Source organism: Telmatherina bonti (assembly GCF_933228915.1).
Source record: "Telmatherina bonti genome assembly, chromosome: 12".
NCBI lineage: Eukaryota > Metazoa > Chordata > Actinopteri > Atheriniformes > Telmatherinidae > Telmatherina > Telmatherina bonti.
The window spans coordinates 7,854,209-7,866,929 of record NC_136610.1 but is presented as its reverse complement, the minus strand read 5'-3'; the positions used below and the strand labels follow the sequence as shown (position 1 = coordinate 7,866,929).

Here is a 12,721-nt window from a genome sequence, read left to right as displayed (position 1 = left end):
AACTAATTACACTTTTGGCTTCCTTAACCAGGGATGAGATGTCAGAGGCGATGTTGGTGACAGCCAGTCTAAAGTCCTGGAGGACATTGAGCCAGCTTTAGTTTGATTGGCTGCTGAAGGCTGCCTCCAACAGGTATGTTGTGCTGAATGGAAGAATCACCATCAAAATTGTGTGTTTGGCCAGTTTGGGACAGACAATGACAAAACCTTTTGAATCCGTTTTCCTCAAAATATTTCCATGATAATGAACCAGCTTGAAGGTCTGCAAGCTCATCTTCACAGCCGAGGTATTCCACATCCTCTAAGTTGAAAGTGTACGGGTCCATGACCACGATTCTTTTGACAAGAAGGCATCAATGTCAGCAAAGCAAGACTTAATTTCTTCCAGAAGCATGTTCATGTGCCGAGTGAACTCTGTGAGTGAAACTTACTGTGTCGTTTTATCAGCAATTTTAACTGTTTTAGTTCCCCTGTTGATATTCTGGAAACTTTGGCAATCCAGTTTGCAAATAAAAGCCTCAAGGGCTTCTTTAGACTGGAGAAGGTTTGACTCTGGACCTTGCATCTGCTTGTTTGTTTCATTGTAGAAAGCAAAGGTATGCGCAAGGTATGCTGTTTTAATCCAATTGGTCAACAGTTCGCACAGTTGTGTGTTGTACTCCTGCAGGAATTCTTGAATTTTCCTTGCGGTTCCATGAAACACACCAGTCCACGAGACAGTTGCCCTACTTCTGTGTGTGATGGCAGTGTCTGGTGATCCTAGTCCCCGCAGAGCTGGGCGAACAGTCTTTTATCAGAGCAGCAAGCTTTAATGAAGTTGACACTTTAACAACAGTTATCAAGATGCTACTGAGGTCCTCCGGAAGTTGTTTACTGGCCAGTGCTTGGCAATTTGTCATGCAGTGGAAAATTGCACTTCACAGAGCTTTTTCCTGTTAAATCCCCGGTTTTTAGCCATCATCATTGCAGCATCCAGCAATGTTTACATAAGGCAGGTTGCTGGATGGCAGATAAGAATCTACAGCCATAAAAACATCTCAGTCAGTTGTTTGTGGGACTAGACATGAGACACGAGAATGTCGTGTTTCAGGTCGTCACCGTCAGTATTTTCATTTCATTTCAGCATTTACCTTCCTTTAGCTAGCTCCTAGTAAGGACACATTCTGGCTCTGTCTTGTCTTGTTCTACGATAAAACCTAATGTAAAGTAACAATCCACATGTTGCCTTACTTTCTGTTTTATTGTGACGAGTCTTCTGTATTTTGGCATTTCTCTGACAGGCTTCAGGTCAAACAACATTACCGGGATACACGTGTACTCTCTACATAAACACTCCGCTGGCTGCCCTCGCTAAGTTTCACAGTGCATGGTAAAAAGTGGATTTCATGCAGAAGTTACTGAGGTGTGGCCTGATAAGTTCAGGTTTTTAAAGAGTTGTTCTTTTGCAAATTTTGATGGTCCAGTCTGTATGCCTTTATGAATTTATTTAGAAAGTCCAAGTTTCTTTTAATTACACAGTCTCTGTCCAGCAAAGCCTGAATAAATTAATACACCTGATGTGGATCCAACCAGGCTCTTCAGAGCAAACCAGAACCAGAACTGGGCCAGTAGTTGAATGTCAGAGGGAACATGAACGCCTCTCAGCAGGGGGATGGAGCGTAACTTTACCTGCTTCGTCAGCTCCACCTTCTAAAGATGAAACCAACGTTAGAGAGACTGTTACTACTACCGTATACATACACGACTGCAGTAAAAATACAAGCTTTTCCGTTTAAACCTTCCCCTGTGAGCCAGTCGGATTTAATCTGAAGGATGGTATTTTCATGTGGCGTTCAGGAACCTCTAGACTGGGCGTAACAGAGACGCTCAGTTCGACTGGTGAAAACGTAAAACAACAAGTTTTTTTCCTAAAATGGAAACATAAAATGATAGATGTTTATCTTTCTGAATCTCTGATTTTACTCACAACACATCCACATCAAGTTGTTGTTTGAAATAATGAAGACATAACAAAGTAAACATTATGTGAAATAATCTGAAACTTCACTTTTATTTTCTGCTATATCATTGAAGACTCACAAATCACAAACGATATTTTGGAAAACTGAAAATCTGAGAGACTTTTCCATTTCTAGTGTTTCAGGTTGTGTAAAATGAATCAGATTTGTTGATTTAAAATGTTCTTAAAAGCATTCAGAGGGCATTGAGGTTCAGAGGATTAAATTACTGAATAATAACAATGAGCCTTTGATTTAAGATAAAGGTTAATGAAGGTGGAGACGCAACCCCAAGGCGCCCCCCCCCCCCCCCCCCCCCCCCCCCCGTCTCCCACCCACCCACAGCTCAGACGTCAAAGGTCTTAGTTTTCAGAATCCTTGAAAGACACAGATCTCTGATTTTACTGGAGTTTGCCTTTTAAAGAAAACTAACTTAGAAGACGTCTTTCTACTGTCAGCTTTAAAAATGTGGTTTATTCCATTTCAACATAGAAACAGATGTAATCCTGGACAGACTCAGGTAACAGCAGAGCTGATGTGTGTGTGCTTGTGTGTGTGGTGATTTGTGTGTGTCACGTGTGTCTCTGTAACAAGCTTCAGTCGTGTAATATTCATGCTGTACATCCCGTCACTTTAAAAGCTCTAAGTGGGTGCTTTCACTGATCATTGTTGATTTGCACAAACAAGCCCTGCTGAGACGCCACGTGACCTGTTCCCACTTCTTTTAGTCCACAAAGATCTGAACCTCAACATAAGTTGATTCAGAGTGAAAGCAGATACAAACCCTGGAAATTACAGAGGAAAAAGAACAAAAACCCGCAAAGGAATTTAAATATGAGATCAGCCGAGGGGAGAAACATAAAAAGATTTCGGCCTGACAGAAACAAGCTGAGGAGTGAAACACGTAACATCACTGAAACCAAAGGAGACAGAAAACTCTGCAGCTCCGTCGAGGAGCTGGTTCTGATTTTCTATCTGAAAACTATCTGAAGTGGAGTTTCCTGGTAATTCAGGCGACATTTCTGTCTGTGGAGGACTGGAACAACCAAAGTAAATACAGAAATATTAAAATGGATAAAAAAATTTTTAAAAAACTAAGTTAATCAAAAAATAAATCGTTTTTCATTTAAGAAAACAATAAAAATATGACCTTATTTTTGTTACAACAATGTGTTGTAGCTATTTGGTTCCACACGTGTAACACATATTAATGATTCATCAATGTATCAGTTTAAGACGTGTATTTATTGACTCGATTTGGGTCCCAGTACAAACCATTTCCCAGTACGATACTGAAACTTCCATTTGTAGGTCTTCTTTTCAGGCATTCTTCTGTGAGTTTTTAATTGAGTATCTTGTCAAAAAAAAAAGTTCTTATAGATGCTTTAGACCAGGGATGCCCAAACTTTTGGCCTCCATGGGCCAAACTGAAAATGATCCAGCGAGCCACGGGCCAAACGCTGCAGCTTTAAGGATGAAACATGAAAAAATACACAGTTATTTTTAATTATTGTTTATTTGCCCAGATTTTTCCTATCTGGGCAAATAAAATGTTACATAAAAAATTAATATGGCAATAGAACAATAAAGCCATAGTTAGAGGGGCAAGAAACAATAATTACAGCCACTAAACTGCAACTAAGTGCAACGTGTCAACAACCAGAAACAGTGCATGTGGAACAAGGCAAGTAGTTACTTAGTGGAAAACATTAAGTTGATTTTTGGATATTACCAGTCTCTCCATGTTGGGTTGCACCTCGCTCACTGACAAGGTCAGTCAGGGTCCCTCTGAGTCTGGTCTTTTTGGGGTTCATGACACTGAAAGTGTCTTTTCATCAAGCTCTGTAGGGCATTAATATAAACAATGACTTAAAGGTGGAGTATGTAAGATTTTCAATATTTTCTAAATAAATTAACTAATAAAATAACTACAATCATAATTACATAGTTTTTTGAACATGTCGGTTCCAGTCTGTCCATATTTGATGTGTTATTAAACTACAAGTTTAATTAATGACAAATGACAAAAAGCACTTTTTTTTACTGGTAGGCAAACATTCAAGAAGGGTCTTTGTCATTATTAAGCTTGTAATTTAATAACACATCAAATTTGGACAGACTGGAACCTACATTTACATCTACAGTTTAAAAAAAACTATCTAATTATGATTGTAGTTATTTTTTTAGTTAATTTATTTTGAAAATATTGAAAATCTTACATACTCCACCTTTAAGGGCCAAAAGCAAAGTGCTGGCGGGCTGATTTTGGCCCGCAGGCCCCACTTTGGGCAGCCCTGCTTTAGACCATTGCATCATTTCTTATTCGTGTGTTTTACAAATGCATTTGGACAAATCTTCTGTAATCTTTTAGTGGAGTCTGAATATAAAATATAAAAAATATTTAAGCGTAAATTGATCAATTCCATTTCATTCAGAAGACGAAGTTTGAATAAATTTTTTCCTGACATAAACACAAAAGAGTGTAATATAGGAACAGATGAGAAGAAACAACACACAGCTTTGACTCTGACCTTCATCACTTCTACTGAAAACACACACACAAACACACACTTCCCATTAACCTGCCTGCAGCAGTCTGGCGTTGGTGTTAGCATGGAAGCTAAACACAGAGAGCTGGTGACATTATCAGCGTGTGTGTGTGTGTTTTAAGGTTCATTTGCTAAACCAGTGGCCTTTATAAAGCATGCAAGGAAGCACACGCATCAACACACATTTATTCTGATGGTCAATTATCCACACACACACACACACACACACACACACACACACAGATAATGTTTCCATGACTTTAGAGGACATTTCAGTCATTACAGTTTTACACACCTGAGTTGTGTTTGAGAGGTCAACCTGCTCATTTAACTCACCCACTGTCCTCGTCCCAGTTAACACACACAGGACGGAAACTGATTTACTAATGTTGACTTCAGGTAACGTCGACATTATGTAAAGTAAAGATGTCCACAAAATACAAAACCTGAACCGTGTCCACATCCTGAGACAAAATAAGCACGCCCCTGGATGTTGTGTTTTCATGAGTGGAAATAGACCCGAGAAATATCCATCCCTTCAGGAACTGAGGAGTTGTCATGATATCGTGATTGGTGGTGGTAAGGACCCAAATGCAGAGACGGGAGCCAGTGATCCAGAGTATGAAGTATTAATCCAGAAGGAAACTGAAGTCAATACAGACATGGGGAAGCTAAAAAATGCAACCAGAAACTAGACATGCAACTAAAATAACACAATGATCCAGCAACTGAGAACACAAACCAAGGGGTATAAATACACAGAGGAAGTAACTAGACAGGCGAAACGAATCAGAAATCAAACCAGGTGAACTAATGAACAAGAACCTAGACGTGAGAGAACTAAACAAGGAAAACTACGAACCAAAACAGGAAACCTGAACTAAAGAGAAACATAAAATATCATATCATGACACTTGCTGTTGGAATATCAGCGTCTGAAGTTTAATGAATTGATATTTTTTTATAATAAAAATAATAGATAATATGAAAATGAATTTCATGATGTCACATATTTGTCTTAATCCTAGTTTGGAACCTTTTGTGGTTGTTCTTTAGGCATCATCTGTGAAGAAATCTCATGTGGTGTCTGACAGCTATTGTGTGATTGCACATGAAGCATGGCGTGGCTAAGGCCGCGAGGATGTTAATAAAGAGTAGACGCCGCATCGACTGCTGCTATTGGCGCTGAAGAGCCGTGGGGCCGCCATCTTGGACCGGTCGCTGCTCCACTCAGTGTGATCTGTTTAGCAGGCGCAATGAAGTGTCAGTGAGTTTAATCAGTCACAACTGGCTGAATACTAAATTGATTTTCACAACATTTTTGTTGCAAACATCATTCATGTATCTATGAAACAGAACACCTGTCCTGTGAATTTTAATTATATTAGGATAATAATACAATTTTAATATTAGAATAATTGGGCTTTGCAGAAATAGAATATTCTAATATACATATGAGATGGTAGCTACCATAATACTCTGTGATACCGCGGCATTTCGCAAAAGTAAAACACACACACAAATATATGATAGAGAAGCAAAGAGCACGATTAAGCTGTCTTAATAAATTATTAATATATACAATATAATTCATTTATAGAGCATCAATATAAGTCATATATTTATATAGCATCAATATCATTAATAGATTTATAGAGCATCAATATAAGTCATATATTTATATAGTATCAATATAGTTAATTGGAGCTGTAATCGACAGTGGAAATGATGAACTCCAGTGTCGACCTGTCCCGGTGGAATCCGCAGGAGGATTTCGAGCTGATCCAGTGGATAGGAAGCGACCCATACGGAGATGTGTACAAGGTAAAACTGCAGTAAGGGAAGCGTCAATAGAGTTCCATTTTTGGACGACACACAGTCGTTTGACGTTCAGAATTTATTTATATTTGTTATTTCTGCTTGTAATTGTAATGTATTAGGATATGTGGTCATTACCATTTATTGTTTATTTAAAATCACCCGGGTTAAAATGCTCACTGCAAAGCACTGATGACTCAGTAGCAGTGCAGCCTTCCCTCCATAAGGCCACTTCCACTTCTTCCTTACAGGTGTTTTGGAAAACCTTCAAAAACAAAACAAAGCAGCTGAAATTGTGAGTAAGCTTGTTTGCAAACTATTTTCCAGTCAGACGTTTTGTAGTGGGGAGGGTTGATATGAGAGATGTCTTATACCGGTGATATTTGTTTTATTTCTACAGTAGCATTCCTGGGTCAGGTGTAAATCTAATGTTAAGTGTGTGTTTTGGAATATATTATTTACAAAGTCTTATTTAGCCTCCATAGCCGAGTGAAGACCGGCACTGTAGCTGCCGTTATCTGGCTAAGATTTCGCTGGTGGACATAAATACAGTACAATAAATTTATATTTACAAAATACTACCAAATAAAAATGTTCAGTCTTGTGAAAAGTAATCCCTTGAGCCCTACTCTCAATCGTCTGCCTATTAGAACAAGAATACGCCACACAGTGCTCAGGCATCGTCACTACTACCTGCTGTTTGTATGCGGGGTGGACGACCGTTCCAAGATGGCGCCGCATTTCTTGCGCCCAAGCAGTCAGTACAGTGTCTACTCTTTATTAATGTCTATGGTGAGACTGTGATGGACTGGTGACCTGTCCAGGGTGTGCCCCGCCTCTCTAGTGATTGCTGGGATAGGACCGTGACTCTTGACTGAACTAAACAGTTAGGAAAATGGATGGATTATGTTAGACTGCATCATGAAAGTAATTTCTGCTCCTTTACGTACATAGATGCAGAAGTCTGTTTCAATGTTTCCATACGCCGCCGGCTCCATGCATCTTTTATGTTGCCACAGTTGTGAAGTCAGTTCATCCACTAGTGGGAAGTGTTGAATTTGGAGTTTCTTCCCCTTTATGGCAGCAAATACTAACCAAAGATGTTTTCAACCCTCCAAAACACCAGAAGTAAAATAATAAATCTACGTAGTTTTTTTTGTTTTTTTTTTTGTTTTGTTTTTTTTATTTTGCTGTTCTCAACTTCTTCGGTCTTTTTCAGTTTTTTTTTTTATTTTGCAGTTTCTGCATCTTCTTTCTGTTCTTCTTCTGTGGTTGTTTCCATTCACTGGTTGTGTGTCAGCTATATAACTCAACACTGCCCCCTGTGGTTTATGGTGGTATTGGAATATTTTCTGCATCAAGAGACCTTTGCTTCTTAAAATCAGACTAAATTACATAACGGACGCAGGTTATGTCTTGTCCGTCTTCTGTGTCGAGCATAAGTGGGCCTTGAGTGTTGGCAATCATCTAACAGGTTTCAGTGATACATTATGCTGAACCTCTAGTTCCCGGATGTGGAGGAACTGTGTTATTTTATTTATTATTATATTATTGTTTTATTTAATTTCTTATTGTTTCTGCTTAATCAAATTCACAACTTGGAGTTAGCCCTGCGTTAAACTGGCGAGCTGTCCAGGGTGTACCCTGCCTTTTGCCCAAAGACTGCTGGGATAGGCTCCAGCTTCCCCGCGACCCTTAATTGGACTGAGCGGTGAGGAAAATGAATGAATGAAAGAACTTAGAGAGAATCAAAGACACCCAACCGAGGAAACCACGTTGTGTCTGCTTGATCAAAGACACCAAACAGTTGTGAACCATTGTTTGTGCCTTTAAGTATGCAAAAAGACATCTGTAAGGAATACACATCTCCTGTAATCTATGAAAGAGTGAGCTGCTCTCCTGTGAGTCCTCATTTAGGTCCTTTGTGGATCTGTGTGACAGCTCTCCTTATGCTTAAGTCTTAAACTTCAGTTTGATTTTCTCATCGAGACTCATGATTAATGTCTTGTTTCCCACAACACAGAATATTCTAACATTCTGTTTGTTTCTGCAGTCTTGATTTCACACACTGACCTCTGCAATAAGGACGACGATGACGCAGTCGTCTTTTTCAGCCGGGCTCAGTTCGGACATCAAAGAGCTGAGCGTGTCAGTCAGGTAGGAGTGGACCTCTCTCTTTACACTGGGAACCCCCATCACTATGGAAACTGCAAACACACACAGAACACACATGAGAACACGCCGGTGTTACCCAGCAAACACACTGAGCCAGGGGTTTGAGGGATTCATTTAGGAGATACACCTGGTAACCTGAAGGCATCTAGGAGGAAACGTTTCAGTGAGCCAGTTGTTCAGTAAATACATGTCCAGCATATATACAGAGCCTGGATGTGTGACTCCAACATGAATGAATGAATGAACACGAGAATTTCTGAAGCTTTTCCAGGAAACCATATCCAGCGGTTCATTCAAGGGTTTGGAACTTCAACGCCGCTGAAGAGAAACTTTCCAGCCCAACGTCTAGCTCTGCAGTTTTAGGCTGAAAAAATACTTGCTTTTAATTGCCAGTACATGTGTTTATCATGGCTCTCTTGTCTATTTTGTTTATGTGTCACCCAACATCTACGATGGACTGGTAACCTGTCCAGGGTCTATCCTGCCTTGTCCAATTACTACTGGGATGGACTCTAGCTTTCCTGCGACCCTTCATTGGAATAAGTGGTAAAGAAAATGGATGGATGGATATCAAGTTAACTAATTACTAATCTCCTCTATTGTTTACTGCCTGGCTTACATGCTTCACTCTAACTAGTCTGAGTTCTCGAATGCCCACCCTAGTGGTCCCTACTAGGATGGGAAAGTCAGCGGGTTGACTCCAAGTTCCCCTGACTACATACCGATGGGCAAGATGCTAAAGCCCACGTTGCTTCTTGATGTGTCTATCAGTGAATGCAGGGGTGTGAGGCTTCGGTCCTGGAGAGCCTGATTCCTCCGGCTGTTAAAAGTGAAGACTATGTGGAAGGGAAATAAAACTGCTGTTCCCCCGTCATCCACTAGGGGCTGAAAACAGAGCAAATCCCCATAGACTCCCATGTTAAAAAGACCAACTTCACAGCAGAAATAAACATGTTTACAGCAGAAATAAACATGTTTACAGCCTGGTACAAAAAACATTTTAGGTTTAATAGGTCAGGTTTACTTTCATGACAACTGTGGGGAGAGTGAATTTTTTTCTAACTCGTCCGCTTAAAAGTAATTAATCTCGAAATTTGGCATATTTAGGGGCGTGTCCTTTTGATTGACAGGTCCCAGATCTCCCGCTTCAAGTCAGAAGAACGTAGAACAACCGTGGTTTTTAGCTGGTTAACAATGTGACTTAGCTTAAGCCCGCTTATCTTCGTTATCTGGTTAGCTCCTGTTATCGCCGGGTTTGCTCGGTTAGCTCTTGGCTACCAGCAGCTAGGACTTTGCTCGAGGTCAATCGTCCACCATGACGTCACTCCGTCCATCTCTTTGAAGAGCTGAATTGAAGCTCGGTGGACGATTCCTACCATCGCCATCTTGGCAGGGGCATGCGCGTTGTCTCGCCCGGAAAATACAAATATGGGCAAAGAGGTGGAGCTGAGAGGGGGGCCGTGAGCATCATGGCGGATGATTGACATTGAGCGAACTCCAAGCTTTCTGTAGCTAAGAGCTAGCCAAGCTAACCTGGAGATAACGGGAGCTACCCAGCTAACGGAGGTAAGCAGGCTAAAGCTAAGTCACGTTGTTAACCGGCTGAAAACCGCGGTTGTTCTACGTTCTTCTGACTTGAAGCCAGAGATTGGTACCTGTCAATCAAAAGGACACCGGCCTAAATTTGCTGAACTTCGAGATTAAATTACTTTTAAACGGGCGAGTTAGAAAAAAATTCACTCCCCCCACAGTTGTCATGAAGGTAAATCTGAACTATCAAACCTAAAATTTGAAACAGGCTGTAAACATGTTTATTTCTGCTGTAAACATGTTTATTTCTGTTGTGAAGTTGGTCTTTTTAACATGGGAGTCTATGGGGATTTGCTCTGTTTTGCAGCCCCTAGTGGATGAAGGGGGAACTGCAGTTTTATGCACTTTCGCATAGGCTTCACTTTTAACTGCCGGAGGTTGCCGCTTGGTTTTTCCACAGTTTAGATGTGGGTTCATCACTACATACCTGTAAAAAGTGAATCATGTGACGTCAAACATCTGTTTACCTAATAAAGATTTCATCTTTGAATTGTCCAGCTGCTGTCTGGACTATCCGCTGCTTCATACCAGCCTCCACACAGCCAAAAAAATTAACCCATGGAGAGTCTAGTTTCACAGTGTTTAAATGAATGAATGCAGTTGGGATTAAAACCATCAATGATCCTGCATAGTTTCTGCTTTTGTAGGAACATATTTTGGTGCCACTGTTACGTCTCATCATCACCTTTACAAAGAAAACAAATCTGTATGTGATCATTTGTGACGCTTCGTGGATTTATCGTTATTATGGGTGCCAATGCTGTAAGCATTGAGGCACACATATTACTTTCGCTTTGCGTTTATTCCGCGATCTTATTTTTAAACTTCTCCCGTTTCCGTCGCGATTTTCGGCGCGTATCTCCTCCTAGGGCGTTGCCAGCACCCCCACAAAAGTTATATCAAAACGTGCGTCTCGGCCCAGAGAAGTGTGCTTTGACTTTTCTTCTACAAAAGTCTTATGGTTTTTACGTAATTCGCAAAAAACTGAATTTTTGTCCCATAGGAATGAATGGGATTTGACCGAAAGGAGCGGCAGAAAATCCCAAAACCCAGCCTACTTTGGAGCTCTACAGCTCAGCCATACTTTTACCTAGGAACATCATTCAAAGTTTAAACAGGTCACAACAAATGAAACTTTAACCAAATGAAAGGATATTGTCATATCTTGTACGGTTTTGACACTATCGCGAGTTACGTTTTATGAAAAATCAGAGAAACGGCCAAAATCCCTCTCCACTCGAACCGCATTCTAGCCGCACTCTAAAAAAATTTATTTCTGAAATCCTCAAACAAATGGCTCTCACGCCCAGAGTTTTTGTCCTACATGCACAAGCTTTACATCAAAACGTCGGGAATCAAGTTGGCTACAATCTAGACCTGGGTCCGAAATTGCTTAGATGCACGGTTTTTGAGTTACGGAGCTCCAAAGGTCAGAAAGTCTACTTTTCCTCCCATTGAAGCCCCATTCAAATCTGACTGGACTGTGATATCACCTTCATTTTTTTAACTCGCCGCCGTTTAAATTGCTTTCACAATAGGGCAAAATAAATTACACCCCTGTGTTCCTGAAAGTCTTCTGGCGCTCACAGTTCAAGAATTATTTTGATACGACTTTTCATTTGCGAACAGCGCTTGGTTGTTCGAGGGGTTCATTCATTTCCTATTGGTCTCTGTGATCTCTGCCTGTGTCAGTTTGAGTGAGATGGCAGTTACAAAGTGTCTCCGTTGCCAGTACGACGTTAACGAGCAGGAAGCCGGTTTGTGTGGACGACTGGAATCACGCACACACATGCCCATATACAGTAATATACAGTGGTTCAAAAGGAACAGGATGCAGCTATTGATCTATTCACACTGTTTATTGGTTTTTAATTGACACCACTCAATACCTGCTTTACATATAGTGAGTATCTATATGTAAAGTCAGCGCGCCTCACTTCTTTTCTCTCTTGTCCTCTTTCAGAGAAACAGGATGCATTTATTGATAATCACCCTTTTTATTGATCAACATGATTGGTTTATTATGAATATCGCTCATTAATTCTTCTCCCTAACACACACACACATGCACACACACACACACACACACACACACACACTACACATCAGAGGCCCCTCACACACATTAGGACATTTGCCACACACACTGGGGGACGGGCAGCTTCATTGGCACCCATCAAAATTTCTTCAGAAATTTTCTAGTTTTTATTATATTTGCAAAAGATGATAAAAATGATTCAACTTCCATATTATTTAGTCGTGTGGACAAAATGACTTTTTAAATCTCAGTAAATAAAGTCTAGAAAACACTTTATTATCATATATATATTAATTATATCACATATATATATATATATAGATTCAGTTTCAGTTACTGATGTAGACAAACTAAAACTCTCCTGTTTCTCCTCCTCCCTCTCCTCCTGTGTCTCCTCTTGTCTCTCCTCCTGTCTCTCTTCCTGCGTCTTCTCCTGTCACTCCTCCTTCTCCTCTTGTCTCTCCTTCCATCACTCCTCCTCCCTCTCCTCCTGTCACTCCTTCCATCACGCCTTCTCCCTCTCCTCCTGTGTCTCCTCCAGTCACTCCTCCTCC

At 40.5% G+C, this 12,721-nt stretch overlaps 1 protein-coding gene across 2 annotated transcripts in view; it reads right to left on the bottom strand.

Moving 5' to 3' along the window:
• The window catches only part of mgat4b (alpha-1,3-mannosyl-glycoprotein 4-beta-N-acetylglucosaminyltransferase B), a 177,117-nt gene that overhangs the window by 73,349 nt on the left and 91,047 nt on the right, over window positions 1–12,721 (bottom strand). For both annotated transcript variants that reach the window (XM_079249740.1, XM_079249741.1), the window contains exon 4: window positions 8,438–8,571. In XM_079249740.1, coding sequence (XP_079105866.1) covers window positions 8,438–8,571 — 134 coding nt within the window. The remainder of the gene's footprint in view (window positions 1–8,437; window positions 8,572–12,721) is intronic.